The 18059-nt window shown below is 47.2% G+C and overlaps 1 protein-coding gene across 1 annotated transcript in view; it reads left to right on the top strand.

The window, feature by feature from the left end:
* The window catches only part of REST (RE1 silencing transcription factor), a 35012-nt gene extending 19783 nt beyond the window's left edge, over positions 1 to 15229 (top strand). Inside the window, exons 3-4 of the mRNA XM_069742000.1 lie at positions 2413 to 2496; positions 12355 to 15229. Of these exons, the coding sequence (XP_069598101.1) occupies positions 2413 to 2496; positions 12355 to 15107 (2837 nt within the window). The 3' untranslated portion in view covers positions 15108 to 15229. The remainder of the gene's footprint in view (positions 1 to 2412; positions 2497 to 12354) is intronic.
* Positions 15230 to 18059: the final 2830 nt, after the last annotated feature.

The raw sequence follows: 18059 nt of genomic DNA, 5'->3' as shown, positions 1-18059 counted from the left end.
TGTGTTTTACGTGCAGATTTTTCAAAAACTGTGCGGAAAAATCCTCATACGAATCCGCAACGTGGGCACATAGATATAGATAGGGTTAGGGTTGGAATTAGGGTTAAGATTAGGGTTAGGGGTGTGTTGGGGTTAGGGTTAGGCTTGTGGTTAGGGTTATGGTTAGGGTTGGGGTTAGGGGTGTGTTGGGATTAAGGTTGTGATTAGGGTTATGGCTGGAGTTGGGATTAAGGTTAGGGGTGTGTTGGAGTTAGAATTGAGGGGTTTCCACTGTTTAGGCACATCAGGGGTCTCCAAACACGACATGGCGCCACCATTGATTCCAGCCAGTCTTGCGTTCAAAAAGTCAAATGGTGCGCTTCCGAGCCCCAACGTGCGCCCCAACAGTGGTTTACACAATATGTGATATGGGTTATCAGCGTACTCAGGAAAAATTGCGCAACAAATTTGGGGGTCTAATTTCTCCTGTTACTGCTATTGCAGCATCGGCCATGGCTGGATTGTAATATTTCACTAATTTTCATTGGTGAAATATTACTATCGCTCTGATTGAAAGTGAAATGTCACTTTCAACAGCCAATCAGAGCGATCGTAGCCACGGGGGGGGGGGGGGGGGGGGTCGAAGCCACCCCCCTTGGGCTCAAGTACAACTCTCCCTGTCCCTGCAGGTCGGGTGAAATTAGTTAACCCTTTCACCCGGCCTGCAGGTGCGCGATCCGACCATGACGCATATGCTGCGTCACAGGTCGGATTGGCACAGGTTTTCATGACGCATATGCTGCGTCAAAGGTCGGGAAGGGGTTAAGGTCAAAATAGGCTGGGTCATGAAGAGGTTAACAAGATCACCGTTAAGATATTATCTACTATATAATTGTCTAAGGGTCACTTCCGTCTGTCTTTCTGTCACGGATATTCATTGGTCGCGGCCTCTGTCTGTCATGGAAATCCAAGTCGCTGATTGGTCGCGGCAAAACAGCCACAACCAATCAGTGACGGGCACAGTCCGGAAGAAAATTGCCTCTCCTTCCTCCCCGCAGTCAGTGCCCGGCGCCCGCATACTCCCCTCCGGTCAGCGCTCACACAGGGTTAATGGCAGCGTTGACAGCGGTGTAACGCACTCGGTTAACGCTGCTATTAACCCTGTGTGACAAACTTTTTACTATTCATGCTGCCTATGCAGCATGAATAGTAAAAAGATCTAATGTTAAAAATATAAAAAATAAATAAAAAATAGTTATATACTCACCCTCCGATGGCCCCCGGATCGAAGCGGTTACTGACGCTCCTTGCGACGCCCCTGTGACCGCTCCATGCATTGCAGTCTCGCGAGATGATGACATGTGGTCTCACAAGACTGCTACGTTATCATCTCGCGAGACCGCAATGCACTCTTCAGACCGGAGCGCGCAAGGAGCGTCTGTAACTGCTTCGATCCGGGGGCCACCGGAGGGTGAGTATATCACTATTTTTTATTTTAATTCATACAGGGATATGGTGGCCACATTGCTATAGACTGGGCTGTGCAATATATTACATGGGCTGTGCTATATACTGCGTGGTCTGCGCAATGTACTGCGTGGTCTGCGCAATGTACTGCGTGGTCTGCGCAATGTACTGCGTGGTCTGCGCAATGTACTGCGTGGTCTGCGCAATGTACTGCGTGGGGTGCGCTATACACTACGCATACATATTCTAGAATACCTGATGCGTTAGAATCTGGCCACCATCTAGTATAACATATTGCTACGTGGCTGCTCGTTAGCTATCCCCCATCTGGCAGAAAGATATAGCTGTCCAGCAATCTGGCTGAAGCAAGTCCTGGAAAGTTTAGCCATGGGGAACACAGCTTTTCATATTTACCATATACACCTCTTTTGATAAATATATTGTTCGCATATAACTGAGTTAATTTTATTAATAAATTCTTTTTGCAAATGTTGTAGGTTGGATCCAGTAACGAGAAATTAGTTTGCGAGCAATTTACAATAAACGCCCAATAGCAGTATTGTCGAATGTTTGTTGTCAGTTCCTCCACTTAACCAAGTATACATGACTTATGAGCCCCGAGATACCTTATCTAATGGGTCCAATATCTGTGGCGTTTTGGGCAGTTCCCCTACATATGGATCAGATCAGCTGGATCCATGCAGCATTTGGGACACCTGGCATCTGTTCTACAGCCAAGCTTTTCCAGAAAATCTAACGTCCTATAGACCCTGTGTACTATATAGATTTGCGAGTCTTGCACATTCACCTAAGGATAACATCTACTGAGCTTTAATTTGCAGAAAACGCAGCTTATTAAAGGAACAGATTTTAAATTTTTTGAATGCTTCTGTAGAATCCTTTTCATTGTATCATTGTATAATATAGTATTAATCTGCAACTGAATTCTCTATCCTTCATTTGTAGGTGAACGACCTTATCAATGTTTTATGTGCCCATATTCAAGCTCACAGAAAACTCATTTGACCAGACACATGCGGACTCACTCAGGTTGGTTACAGATAAGGCTTGAATATAATATTTGTGACATAGCCAGCAATAGCTACTTGCATTTAACACCAATATGACTGTATTTACGCCATATTTGGGACATTCAGTTATGTTTTCTTTAGTACTTTAAAAGAAATTTACATTCAAAAATACAATAGGGCATATTTGTCAATGCAGTCTAATTCTTAAGGTACCGTCACACTAAGCAACGCTGCAGCGATACCGACAACTATGTCGATCGCTGCAGCGTCGCTGTTTGGTCGCTGGAGAGCTGTCACACAGACAGCTCTCCAGCGACCAACGATCCCGAAGTCCCCTGGTAACCAGGGTAAACATCGGGTTACTAAGCGCAGGACCGCGCTTAGTAACCCGATGTTTACCCTGGTTACCGTTGTAAATGTAAAAAAACAAACGCTACATACTTACATTCCCGGTGTCTGGTCATGTCCCCCGCCTTCAGCTTCCCGCACTGACTGAGCGCCGGCCGTAAAGTACAGCGGTGACGTCACCGCTGTGGTGTCACCGCTGTGGTGTGCTTTACGGCTGGCTGGCGCTCACCAGTCAGTGCGGGAAGCTGAAGGCGAGGGACCTGACCAGACACCAAAATGTAAGTATGTAGTGTTTGTTTTTTAACATTTACAACGGTAACCAGGGTAAATATCGGGTTACGAAGCGCGGCCCTGCGCTTAGTAACCCGATGTTTACCCTGGTTACCAGTGAAGACATCGCTGAATCGGCGTCACACACGCCGAATCGGCGCCGATTCAGCGATGTCAGCGAGAGATCCAGCGACAAAATAAAGTGCTGGACTTTCCCCAGCGACCAACGATCTCCCAGCAGGGGCCTGATCATTGGTCGCTGTCACACATAACGATTTCGTTAACGATATCGTTCAGTGTGACGGTACCTTTAGTTTGTACAAATGTAGACTAGACAGTCTTAAAATGGTTTAGATTGATTGTGGTGGTTCACGCTGTGTAATAACTCGTGTATCTTTAGCCTAAGTTTATACCACCCGTAAGCTGGGTTTTCTCTATCGCCTTTCATTGGGGGACACAGGAACCATGGGTGTATGCTGCTGCCACTAGGAGGCTGACACTATGCAAATAAAAAAGTCAGCTCCTCCTCTGCAGTGTACACCCTACCGACAGGAAGTAGGATATTCAGTTTAGCTTAGTGTCAGTAGGAGGTGGACACGGGTCTTTCATTAGACCCTTATCTACCTCAATGTGCGTCGTTTCCTTTCAGGTTTTCCGGAGGGATACAGGGTGAACAGTCACACCTGTAATCCCACAAGGCGGACTATGAGTACGGCGTGTACTGCCACCCCGTATCCTCATAGATCCCTCTCCAGGACCAAGATCCTAGCACACAAGCGTGCTTAGAAGTCCGGTCCTGGCTCCGTCCCCCACCCACTCGCCCACCAGAGCCTGTCGGTTGGAGGTGACGAGGATGTCCATCACCAGCTCCATGGACGTCTCATCCCCCTCAGGTTAGTAACGGCGTGGGATGTTTAGGTGAGTATTTTCCATGCTCCCTTTTCCCAGATCACTCGCAGTGTGGGGGAGCAGAGGTCCCGGAGGCACGATTTTTACCTTTTATGTTAGGAATCCCAGAGCATCGCAGCGGGTCAGGCAGCAGCGCTCCCTTTTGAGCTGCGGTGATGGCAGGCTAGGTACGCTGGTTCTGTCTTTTCTTCTGCCGCAGTGCTCTCTCCGCATCAGCGCGACACTCTGACAGTCTGCCGCTCCGCTTCCCCCTGGGCCGCACTGTGCGTCGGCCACATTGCCTTTCTGTCCCTGCGCGGCGGCCTTGGCAGACTGCCGCGCTGCTCTTTCCCTGCGGCGTTCTGCTCCGGCGCCGGGGTCTACTTCCGACGCCGCGACCCGACTTTTCGTTCCCTCGGGCGGCCCTGGCAGGCTGCCGCACTGCTCTGCGGCGCACTGTTCCGGGGCCGTGGCCTCTTCTACCGGCGCGCCGGCCTCTAATTTAGGTCCCGGCTTCTGCCGGGGCCTACTTCCGGTACCGCGCTCCTCCACTTCCGGTTTCTTCGGGCGGGCTTTCTCCCGCCCGACAATCTCTTTACTCCCCGCCCACCGGCGCCATCTTGGTGCTCCTGGGCCCATGATTTCTACGCCGCTGCTTAGCGCCACATTGCAGCAGGGCGCACGTTCCAGCGCCCTTTTCAGCGGTCCCCTTCTGCGGTTCTTCCAGACTGCAGCCAGGCCCTTTCTTTCCCCAGCACACGTTTTCCTCCGGCGGGGTCCCCTGCATCCTCCTTAGGTTGCCATCTCATCGCTGGTGCCCTGGACCTGTGCCATGATGCCGGTCGCAGCTACAGCCAGGAGCAGTCTGCAGGACCCTACTATTACTGTGAGTAGCTCTGCTATGCAGCCTATTACTCCCCTCTCCTGTTCCCCTAACCTTCGGACATCATTTAGTGGGTCTGCTCCCAGGCCTAACCCTATAAGGAGAGCGTCCCCGTCCTCCTGCTTCCTCTTGTCAGCTGCAGCAACTCCCTGCCCAGGAGTCCCTAACCCGGGTGAGGCCGAGACCCCTATCCCTGGGTGGGTTTTCCTTCTGTCTCAGTCTGGGGCGGACCTCACCAGGATGTCACGTCCTTGGTATCCGTGCCTGTCCGCAATCGCTAGTGGGTCACAGGATTCTCCGTCCAACCTTCTTCAACTTGGCCACAAGAGATACAGAACAGAGGGACACAGGGTGAACAGTCACACCTGCAATCCCACATTATGGACTGAGTACGGCGTGTACTGCCACCCCGTATCCTCATAGATCCGACGGCAGGACCATGATCCTAGCACACAAGCGTGCTTAGATGTTCGGTCCCAGCTCCATTCCCCACCCACTCGCCCTCCAGAGCCTGTCGGTTGGAGGAGACCAGGACGTCCACCATCAGCCCCATGGACGTCGGACACCTGTCTTTCCCGCTCCATCTTGCCCTCCGGTCTGGACCGGTGAGATCCCTCTTCCTGATCCTCCTCTCTATCGAGAGAGAGACGGGCTTCCTCGGTCATGTTTGCAGAGGAAGTTTCAGACTTGGATAGCCTTATTGATGCGATCAACCAGACCCTAAGCATCATGGATACCTCTACGGAACCCGCAGAATAGGCGGTTTTCGTTTAGACGGTCAAACCATTTTCCAGGACCTTTGCCCAACACGCTGAATATGTGGTGGCACTTGCCAGGAGAAATGCGAGCCATACCAGATGCTTGCAGACAGGGAAGCGTCTCGGCATCCTATATCCCTTCTCTCCTGAGCTCATCGCTAACTGGACTGATTCCTCGGCAGGAAGCGGGCAATTCTGGACTCGTCAGTTCCCAGACTGTCTACCAGCTTGGCACGGGTTCCAAGGATACTTTTATAGAACCGCTGGAAAAATCAGCCTTTTGTAATGGCTGCTTCTACTTTGTGCCTCGGCCATTGCCTCTACCTGGGTCTCAAGGACCATAGATGGATGGACCAAACAGCCTTGTAAGAGCACCCCGCCTGGAGCTCCTCCGGGGGAGCTAGCCGACCTGACGGACCGGATTTCCTATGCGGGGAAATATTTGGTATCTGCCTCCCTAGATGCGCAGCTTGTGCAGCTCACGCATCCAGCATTATGGTGGCCATCTGACGGAATATTCGGCTCTACACACAGCCCTTCCGGGGGGCCTGTTTCTTTGGCTACATGAGGGAACAAATTATTAATGACGCCACAGGAGGCACGAGTTCCCTTTGTCCCTTCGCTGTTTTGCGGCGTCGGAAGATTCCTCTAGCTAACACAGACTGCGATCTCGTCTGGCTAGAGAAAAGGCTTTCCTTTAAGCCTATCCCTTCCCGGTGTGCCCGTAACTCCCATGGTTGGTCCACCAGGCCTAGACCTGGCAGATCTTCGGCATAATAACTCGTGCTAACGACCCAGCGTTTCTTCCAGTTTGGGCGGGCATCTCCTGCCTTTTTCAGGGATGTTTGGCTGGCTTCGGTGGAGGACGCCTAGATCAGGGAGGTGGTATCCTCTGGATACAAGATAGGGTTCGCTTAGCGGCCCGGAATCGCTTCTTTGAATCCCGCCCTCTAAAAATCCTCCTCGGATCTTGGGTTTCTTTGCGTCCATTACCTTCCTTCTTTGTTCGGAGGTTATTGTTTCCGTCCCACAGCAGGTACGCTTCCCAGGTTTCTATCCAAACCTGCTTGTAGTGCCGAAGAAGAGCGGCGCAGTTCGACCCTTTGTCTCCGAACTTAGTGAACAGAAGGTTCCGCATGCGGCATTTCAGGATGAAGTTCCTCTGTTCAGCCCTGGCTTCCATGGACCCACAGGATTTCCTGTGCTACATGGATATCCAAGAGGCCTTGCTCCATGTCCTGATTTCCCTTGATGATCAGGGGCCTTAGTGCTCATTCCATACCTTGAAGTAATCCTCATCAAGCCTCTGCCCCTCTCTCAGGCCCCGAGGGTCTGACCATCGTCCTAGACTACCTGTCCTGTTTCTGGTGGCTGGCCAACAGAACAAAGTCTTGTCTTGTTCCGAGTCAGCGTCTCGTCCTCTTAGGCATGTTGTTCGACATCGCTAGGGGTTTTTCTTCTTGAGAAGCGGGCAATTCTCCATACAGAGTTCGCTCTCTGCAGGGCCCTCGGCTGCCTTCCTTCGGTTCAGCTACGACGGTCCTGTGAGGCATGGTGACAGCTCCGTAAGCGTTCTCTTTTGCGCGGTTCCACTTGGGACCACTTCAGCAGGCCATTCTTCCTCAGTGGGACACGTCTGTGCTGTCTCTGGACCCTCCAATCCGACTTTCCATCAGATTCTAATAGCCTCTCAACTGGTGGCTGTCATCCCCTCTCATTCCTCATGTCCGGTCCTCCCCAAGGCAGGTGGTGATGACGGTCACCAGCCTTCCCGGCTGGGGTGCGTTTTCTCGCCATCCGTCATTGAAGGGGGCGTTGGTCGGAGCAAGGGTCCTCTCCGCCGATCGACACCATTGAGAGAGGGGCCTTCCTCTATCCCTGAGTCACTGGGAAAGGCTTCTCAGACGTCTGCCAGTCAGAATCCAGACGTCCAATGCCTCGGCTGTGGCTTATGTCAATCGCCAGGGAGGGAATCAGTCTCTTGGCTATGGCGGAGGTATCCAGGATCCTCTGGGCAGAGGCGACGGTTTCAGCACTATCCGCAGTGTATATCCCCGGCGTGGACAACTAGGCCGCAGTGTTCTCTCTGCCGCGAGGGCCTTGCGGCAGGACAGAGGTCCCGACTCAGGAGGTCTTCCTTCAAATTTTCCTTGGATGAGGAACTCCGGACACGGATCTCCTGGCGGCCCGACTGCTTAGGAAGAGTCCACCGTTTTGCTTCCAACTCCGCAATCCTCTTGTTGTGGATACCGATACCTTGACCATTCCTGGGTCGCCATTTGTACTTACCTTTCTGTTCCTCCCTCCCCTTTCTTCCCAGACTGTTGAAGATCTATGCGGAGGGGGTGCCGGTCATTCTGACCGCACCAGATTGGCCCAGAGGGTCTGGTACGCTGAGATCGTTTTTCTCCTCGCGGACTCTCACTGGAGGCCACAGTCAGGTCAGATCTTCTGTACTAGGGACCCATCTGCCGCAGAGTTCTTGGTGTCTCAGTTTAACAGCTTTGCTGTTGAAACCTTCCTTTTTGGCCGTTCTCTCTAGGCGGGACTTGATGCTGGCCTTGCCCTTAGTTTTCTGAAGGGTCAGATAGCAACCCTTTCCATCCTTTTTCTGAAGTCCCTTTTCAGAGGTCCTTTGCTACTGGCTATCACGGTACAAAGATTTATATCCGTCCCGTTCTCAGATCAGGACCTTTCTTCAGTAGCGCATGCGGCTCCCTCGTACCACACTTCCGTGGATCCCTGGGACCTCAGTCTTGTTCTGGAGGCTCGGTGGACTTTCTCCCTTGAGCCTCTCCATGAGCCTCACTGTCTGCTCTGTCCTGCAAGGTGGCTTTGCTGGTGGCCATCTCCACGCATCTCGGAGTTGGTGGCTCTCTCCTGTCGCCCCTTTCTTGGTTTTTCACCAGGATAGGGTAGTTTTACGGCCTTCGTCGCCTTTTCTTCCCAGGGTGGTGTCCTCCTTTTACTTGAATAAGATCGTCCTTCCCACCTTTGTCCTGCTCCGATCGATTCTCTGGGGCATTCTCTGAACAGGCTAGACCTGGTCAGGGCGGTGAGGATCTATTTGTGTAGGGCCGCCTCCTTTAGGAAGAAGGACTGTCCTTTGTCATTCCAGACGGTACGCCAAGAGGCCTGCCGGCTTCCAAGGTTACGATTGTTCTCTGGATCAGACCTGCCATTCTGGAGGCTCACCGGATCAAGAACAGAGTGACTCCTCCCTCTGCTCTGGGCAGTGGGCACCTCCTGGGCGGTACACCATGGGGCATCCGCCCTACATCTTTGCTAGGTGGAAACCTAGTGTTCCGGTCACTCCTTTGCCAAGGGGTTATAAGCTCCATACCTACGCTTCGGCAGTTGCCAGCCTAGGCGGAAGGATCTTGCAGGCGGCAGTGGTGATTCCTCCGACCTGAATGGAGTTTTTCTGCTGTTCCCACCCCAGGGACTGCTTTGGGACGTCCCATGGTTCCTGTGTCCCCCAATGAAAGGCAATAGAGAAAACAGGATTTTTGGTTGCTTACCGTAAAATCTGTTTCTCGAAGCCTTCATTGGGGGACACAGCACCCTCCCAAGTTGAACAGCTCTGTTTACTGTATGCGTTTGAGTTCTTTGAACACTCTTTGAGTGTTTGAAACTGTTGATCTGTGAAGCGCCGTGGAGTTTGTTGGCGCTATATAGATAAAGTTTATTATTATATTATTATTCTTTCTCTTTTACACGTTGCTTCTCCTACTGCTTTCTCACTAACTGAATATCCTACTTCCTGTCGGTAGGGTGTACACTGCAGAGGAGGAGCTGACTTTTTTATTTGCATAGTGTCAGCCTCCTAGTGGCAGCAGCATACACCCATGGTTCCTGTGTCCCCCAATGAAGGCTCCGAGAAACAGATTTTACGGTAAGCAACCAAAAATCCTGTTTTTTGGTGTCATTAAATTTACAAAAAATGATAGATGGAGATAAATCTCTCAAAATTGTGCAAGAATAGTGGTGCATTGATAAATTAAGCTTCATAAATCTCTCCCAATATATTGAGTTTACATATTGAATAATATTAAAAAATTTTGCTTTTCATTACAGTATAAATAAGCACTTTCCAAATATTAACCGATCAGCTGTGAGCCACAACAGCATGTTTAGTTCCTTGAAACCTGTGGTCATAGTTGCAGAACGATTGGCCTTCAAACCGAAGTCCTGGCTGATGCCCATTGAGCTCGTGCACTGGGTTACGTGACTTGCAAGAGATTTGGTGGTAGTCATTGTAAGCTTAACATGGCAGCAAACAGGTCTTCCGTAGGTCATCAGCACCCTACGTGTGTGTGTGTGGAGGGGGGTGGGGGGGGGTGCAATGGCCGTTTTAACAGGTTAGTCAGCACAGGATAACCAGTAGGGTTCTGAGTAAAGCAACAATGCAGTACCAGTCACAATTGCACATAAGGACACACCGTTAAAGCACCACTCCAGCAGGTAATTAATTGCAGTGCTCGAGTGGCGTGACTTATGCAAGTTCTCTACCCCATGTTGTTTACTTATCGGCAGCCGACTTCATCTTTAATCAGTGCTGCTCCGCAGGGCTGTTGTCGAGTTGCTAAGCCAAACCTCCAGCTCTTCAGTTTTTCCTGACCTCTGACTCCACAGCACTGGTCACTTCTGAGCATGTACATGAAGTTCAGAACAGATTCCTCTCCATTAACAGCTTAGATCCGGAACAGAACAGACATTTATAGGACATTTCATAACTCTCCCAAATCCTTATGAAAACATTTACAGCACATCCTGCACTGAACTACTGTACCCAATTTACTATTAATTTTCCTAGTCAGTCCATTTTATACTAACTTCACCAAAATGGACACCGACTCCACAGCACTACCACTTCGGGCAGTCTCCAGTGGTCTGTGACCTGCCAGATCGATCCAGACACAACTCAATGTAAGTCTATGAGAGCCAGAACAAGACTCTCAGACTTGCATTTAGAGCTTGTGACCATTACCTCTTTCAGTCAGTCAGAAGTTGTGGTCACAAGATGGCAGCGCAGAACTGGAGAGGCCCCGAGAACGGAACAGCTGAACTTAACGGGTAGTAAGTGTAATGCTAGGGTCAGGGAGCTTAGATTTGCACAGTACCACTACAGTGCTGAAATTAAAAAAGCAGGAGAAATACTTTTAAGCCTGGACAAGCATTGAGGAGGTGTGAGTGCTGCAGAGAAAGCTGCAGCCTGTTTTCCATCAGGCACCAATGTGTTTTCCCAAATTTGCCCATACATATAGGTCTATGACAGTTAACTGTTGGAATCGCTGTATGAGATTTCCACTGTCAAGCATTCCACCCTTATTTGAGCTTTTTCTTTTGACTTCTAAATTTTATCTCCGCACAATTGCTTCACTTAGCAAAACCTGTAATGGGGTAAATTATAAGAAAAGTTCCAATGTGATAATATCTTTGACAAGACCTCAGAGGTGTAAACAGCAGGTAATGAACCTCAATAAGTTATGTATCAATGGTAAAAGAAATTTGATAAATTCAATTTTAAAAAATGTTGGCAGACTGTATGAAATGTTGTTTGTATATCAAATTATAATGTAATAGTTTGTGCTTCCTTTTCTTTGGTTCAGCCTTTGGGCAAGCGTGTGTAAAAAGAGCTAGATCTTAACAGGTCATACCTACATACAAACGTACCTAAACGCAATGTGAAGGCACCCTAAGGCTATGTGCACACGTTCAGGATTTCTCGCAGAAAATTCCTGAGAATTCCAGACATTTTCTGCAAGAAAACCGCATGCGTTTTTGCCGCGGTTTTGACGCGTTTTTGCCGCGGTTTTTTCCGGACACTTCCCAATGCATTTTGGAGTGGGAAATCCGCAAAAAAAACGGAAAATTAATGAACATGCTGCGTTTTTTGCCGCGATGCGTTTTTTTCGCGGAAAAAAACGCATCATGTGCACAAAACATGCGGAATTCATTCTAAATGATGGGATGCTTATTGTATGCGGTTTTTTTGCGGTTTTATAGCGTTTTTATTGGGAAAAAACGCGAAAAAACCGCAACGTGTGCACACAGCCTTAGATCAATGAGCGACAACATATGTCAATATTTACCTGTTTGTTTTTTCTTACCTTCTAATTTAAATACTTTGTGTTGCTTTTTTTCCCTGTATCTCTGTAAAAAAAAAAAAGATATAACGTCATTTTTATTGCTCGCAGAAATGATTCTATAACTGTCATGAATGCTGTGTCATCAGACTGTCTTTAACAGAAAATCTGTATTTTTTTTTTTCTTAACAATGCTTTCACTGGAACAGTTGGGTATGGATTTTTTATTCCTATCTGATATTGCATGTTTTGTTCATAATGTACTCTTGATTTACTTTTATTTATACTTTTTTTTTTTAAGTCAACTAAAGGCCATCACTATACGTGCTTGACTCAGTTTGATTTTTTTTTTATACCCGTAGTTGCATCTCTCTGGGAATATTGAACGTATCTATTGTTCCCAGGGCAAAAAGTTAACTCGCTGTTTTGAGTTGTCCCAAGATGACTGTTGGAAGGCAGTGCAAGAATGGTTAACCTGACTAGAAATCAGTGTAGAAAAGCCTGCCACAAAGCTTTGTGTATAGGCACCCATGAAGCCCTGACCTTAAAGTTCTCATTTAATATTTGATGTGTTGTGTCATTGATATGTTTTAATGTCTTATTTTATCTGCAACTTAAAAAAAATATTTTTGTTTATGTAGGTGAAAAGCCATTTAAATGTGAGCATTGCAGTTACGTTGCATCAAATCAGCACGAAGTGACGCGGCATGCCAGACAAGTCCACAATGGGCCAAAACCTTTGACATGTCCACACTGTAACTATAAAACTGCCGACCGCAGCAACTTTAAGAAACATGTTGAGCTACATGTTAATCCAAGACAATTCATGTGTCCCGTTTGTGATTATGCTGCGTCAAAGAAGTGTAATTTGCAGTATCACATAAAATCCAGACACTCTGGCTGCACTGACATAGCCATGGATGTTTCTAAAGTCAAACTGAGAACAAGAAAAGGAGATGCCACAGGTTCAGATGTCGATTCAAGTAAGCAAGAAGAAAAGGAAAACTCTGATGTTAAAAGTGAGCCTCAGGAAAAGAAATCTGACGTGAAATCTAAAGTGGATAAGGAGAAAAGTGTAAAGATGAAGCGAGCTGCCAGTCCTCTTGTTGAGCAGATCACCACTCGAAGCCACAAGTCCACTTCTAAGACTGAAGAAAATAAAATCCCTGATAGAGGTAAAGGTGCAAAAAGGAAGTCAAGTGTGGTATCTGAAAAGCCTCTTAAGATGAATGAAACACAAAATAGCAAGGTAAAGAAGAGGAGGTTGATGCAGAAAAATAAGCATACCCACAATGTTTCCAAAAAAACAAACCAAGCTGGAAAATCTGAGAAACAGAAAGTGCCTTTGAAGAAAACTTCCAACAAGAAACCATTAAAAAATAAACACAAGAAGATGACTATATCAAACAAAACTGCTAATTCTAAAAGTAAATCTGGTAAGTCAACAACCCAGAAGGATTCTGAGACTGTTGAGATGAGGAACACTATTGATGAAACAAACAGTGTACCACTGGCAGAACATGGTCTTAAATCTGCTACAAAGCCTACAGAGGTGGAAGTCCAAGCCATCACAAAAACAGAGAGTGCTGTCTTAGGTACACAAAGTAAAGCTGAAATAAGCGCAGTTAGTGAAGGATCTGTTTCTGATCCCAACATGGAATCGACTTCATCTGCCTTGGAAAGTACACCTGAGTCCAATAAGTTTCTCTTAAAGAATGTTAATGAGCTTGATCCCAACTCTATAATAAGCCCAGTTGCTGAAAATGAGCTTGATCCCAACTCTATAATAAGCCCAGTTGCTGAAAATGAGCTTGAACCCAACTCTGCAATAAGCCCAGTTGCTGAAAATGAGCTTGAACCCAACTCTGTATTAAGCCCAGTTACTGATCATGAGCTTGAGCCCAACTCTGTAATAAGCCCTGTTGCTGATCATGAGCTTGAACCCAATTCTGCAATAAGCCCAGTTACTGATCATGAGCTTGAACCCAACTCTGCAATAAGCCCAGTTACTGATCATGTGCTTGAGCCCAACTCTGTAATAAACCCTGTTGCTGATCATGAGCTTGAACCCAATTCTGCAATAAGCCCAGTTACTGATCATGAGCTTGAACCCAACTCTGCAATAAGCCCAGTTGCTGATCATGAGCTTGAACCCAACTCTGCAATAAGCCCAGTTGCTGATCACGAGCCTGAACCCAACTCTGTTATAAGCCCAGTTGCTGATCATGAACTTGATCCCAACTCTGTAATAAGCCCAGCTGCTGATCATGAGCTCGAACCCAACTCTGCAATAAGCCCAGTTGCTGATCATGAGCTTGAACCCAACTCTGCAATAAGGCCAGTTGCTGATCATGAGTTTGAACCCAACTCTGCAATAAGCCCAGTTGCTGATCATGAGCCTGAACCCAACTATGTTATAAGCCCAGTTGCTGATCATGAACTTGATCCCAACTCTGTAATAAGCCCAGCTGCTGATCATGAGCTCGAACCCAACTCTGCAATAAGCCCAGTTGCTGATCATGAGCCTGAACCCAACTCTGTAATAAGCCCAGCTGCTGATCATGAGCTCGAACCCAACTCTGCGATGAGCCCAGTTGCTGATCATGAGCTCAAACCCAACTCTGAAATAAGCCCAGTTGCTGATAATGAGCTTGAACTCGACTCTATAAGGCCGGTTGCTAACAAAGGTAATGAGCTTGAACCCAGCTCTATAATAAGCCCAGTTGCTGATCAAGAAACTGAGCCTGAACCCAACTCTGTAATAAGCCCAGTTACTGATATATCAGTTGTAGAGACACACAGTGCTCCTGATTTACTGCCCTCAACCAGTGCTTCTGCAGAAAACGCTGAATCCATTCCTGAAGAAAAGGACTGCAACCATGAGATGGGTGCCTTACATTGCAGTGGAACTATAAGTGAGGACTCTCAAAATGTCAATGAATCTGAATCCAATAGTAGTTTAGAAAAGCACAAAGAATCTGGGCAGACAACTCCAAGAGACACCGAACAAGTTCTCTCCCCAAAAATTGCACAAGATATAAATAATTGTGACCCAAAACAAACTGTGCATACACAATGTGAGGCTACTAGTCATGAACCTCTGGACATTGATGAGGATGAGGGAATCCATAGCCATGAAGGTAGTGAGATCAGTGATAATATTTCAGAAAGGAGTGATGACTCTGGCCTAAACAGTTTACAGTCCCCTCAAGAGACCCTAGAATCGCAGCCTCTTCTTGAAGTGCCTTCTGTCTCGACCAGCGTCTCTAATGAAAGTTTTGTGTGTATTTTTTGTGATCGCGTATTCAAGAAAGCAGAAGAATATACAAAGCATCTGAAACGTCATTTGGTTAATGTTTATTATCTTGAGAAAGCAGCACAAAATAGATTATAAAATATGAGGAAAAAATAATCCAGATGGACATGTGGCATACAACTATATATTTAATGATGGATTTTTCCTGAATGTTATGGAGTGCTGCAGGATAACTTTAAAGTCCCTTGTGGCAAGACATGTACCAGTTAGATGTTTTTGCTTTCTTGCCAGTATTTAGTATTTCATGCCAGCTTTTGTTCAGCATAAGTTCTGTCCAGCATATGGCCTGATATATATCTATCCATACAATGGAATCTTGGAGGGTGTTACTTTCCAAACCTAAATCATGCAGTTGTGATCTAAAGAGGGGAAAATATTGTTTTGCTCAGTGCCTAGTTTTGCTTACTACATAAAATGTAAGATATAAAAGACGTAATGTTGTTTTTTTTTTTTTGGAGGGGGCAGAAGACGTAATGTTTTTTTTTTTTTTTTTTTTGGAGGGGGCAGGGGAACATGGGGTGCATTCAATGATGGTGTAACAGCCTCTCTTAAAATACGTATGGGCTATAAAAAAATAAAAAAAAACTTATAAAGGTTTTATAACATTTTATTTATAGTTTTTCAGCTCGGGCATGTATGTTTGATGCGCAGGCCTAATGCTCATGTATTATTTTTTTATTTTTTTTTTTTTTACTTTAAAAGTTAGAAGGAAACTAATAAGCGAATTGGTCCCACTTTGATATCCAATGTTTCTTTTTCACCAACAAAGTACCCTAAATTAACATCAGTCGTCCTGAAGTAGCTTGGCATACAACATTCCTCAATGTCAGACTAAAAGGCCATTGTCCTGCTGCATAGGTTGAATAGATACCACATATGTTGGGATATTTAATCTTATTTGGTAAGGATTCTGCTTTCCACCATCTTATCCATGAGCAAGTGCTAATCAGAGTGCTCATGGCAGCAGTGCTGGAGTTTCCCTCTAGTCTTGGTACTTCTGTTTGTCTTGGATTGTACACTGAAGAGATTGTAGATAGTTGGCAGTATTGTGAGCTAGACAGCCGTGTAAGGGTATGTGCATACGTTCAGGTTTTTTCGCGATAAAAACGCATTTGTATGCATCCTATCATTTAGAATGCATTCTGCAATTTTTTGTGCACATGTATTTTTTTTTTTCCGTGAAAACAAACGCATCACGGTAAAAAAAAGCAGCATGTTCATTAATTTTGCAGATTTTTTGCGTTCTTCCTGCTATTCTATGCATTGGGAAAAAAACGCACAAAAAACGCATGCGGATTTCTGGCAGAAATGTCCGTTTTTTTGTCAGGAAATTTCTGCAAGAAATCTTGACGTGTGCACATACCCTAAGGGTACGTTTATATGGACCAACCTGCGGCACTTAGGCTACTTTCACATTTCCGTCTTTTGTCCTCCCTCGCAATAAGTCGTTATGGGCAAAAAACGGATCCCGCAAATGTGCTTGCAGGATGCGTTTCTTGCCCATACACTTGTATTAGCGACAGATGGGCATCCGGCGCGCGACGGATCCGTCGTGTTTTGGCGGACGCGACGCACAAAAAAACGTTCAATGTAACGTTTTTTTGTGCGACGTGTCTGCCATTTTCGACCGCGCATGCGCGGCCGAAACTCCGTCCCCTCCTCCCCGGACTGCAGAATGGGCAGCGGATGCTTTGAAAAACTGCATCCGCTGCCCACGTCTTGCAGTTATTTCACAACATACGTCGGCCCGACGGAAGTGTGAAAGTAGCCTTAACCACTGCTGATCATTAAACTTTAACCGATCTCCGATCGCTTTTAATGTATTACATTGCTCAGTGCGCATAGGTTGCCAATATGATTTGCGCTGCACAAAAGATCATTTCACCCAGTGACAGAGTATTTTGTTTAATTGGGTGATCAGCAGCCGGTTTACACTAAAAGTTTATCATGAAACCTACATTCTTAAATGGAATGTCTCAGCAGGTTTTTGCTTTGTAATAAAGTATAATAGAAACATATGCACCACTTCTGCATTTATCACCCACTCCTGGTTTTGGCTACAAATACTGATGAAAAATCCTGACCAAATCCTGATGCAATCCTGAACGTGTGTACATACCCTTAAGGTACTGTCACACTAGACGATATCGCTAGCGATCCGTGACGTTGCAGCGTCCTCGCTAGCGATATCGTCCAGTGTGACAAGCAGCAGCGATCAGGCCCCTGCTGGGAGATCGCTGGTCGGGGAAGAAAGTCCAGAACTTTATTTCGTCGCTGGACTCCCCGTAGACATCGCTGAATCGGCGTGTGTGACACCGATCCAGCGATGTCTTCGCTGGTAACCAGGGTAAACATCGGGTAACTAAGCGCAGGGCCGCGCTTAGTAACCCGATGTTTACCCTGGTTACCATCCTAAAAGTAAAAAAACAAACACTACATACTTACCTACAGCCGTCTGTCCTCCAGCGCTGTGCTCTGCACTCCTCCTGCTCTGGCTGTGAGCGTCGGTCAGCCGGAATGCAGAGCGGTGACGTCACCGCTCTGCTTTCTGGCTGCCCGGCACTCACAGCCAGACCAGAGAAGCAGAGCGCCGAGGACAGACGGCTGTAGGTAAGTATGTAGCGTTTGTTTTTTTACTTTTTAGGATGGTAACCAGGGTAAACATCGGGTTACTAAGCGCGGCCCTGCGCTTAGTTACCCGATGTTTACCCTGGTTACCGGGGACCTCGGGATCGTTGGTCGCTGGAGAGCTGTCTGTGTGACAGCTCTCCAGCGACCAAACAGCGACGCTGCAGCGATCCGGATCGTTGTCGGTATCGCTGCAGCGTCGCTATGTGTGACGGTACCTTTACTCTGGTCAGTTGCCCCAGTGCTTGGGCCAGCAGCTGTATTTTGCCTGCCCAATAATTTCTTCTTGCTCTGTGAGCACACGCACGTAGTGTTCCTTGAACGCTGAGGCATGCGCCAAGAAACATTCTGTACGGACACCTGTGTCAGGATGCACTTTGTAGGCGGAGTTGGCACGCAATT

The sequence above is a fragment of the Ranitomeya imitator genome, chromosome 1 (assembly GCF_032444005.1).
Source record: "Ranitomeya imitator isolate aRanImi1 chromosome 1, aRanImi1.pri, whole genome shotgun sequence".
Lineage (NCBI taxonomy): Eukaryota > Metazoa > Chordata > Amphibia > Anura > Dendrobatidae > Ranitomeya > Ranitomeya imitator.
This window is presented reverse-complemented; position numbering and strand designations above follow the sequence as displayed.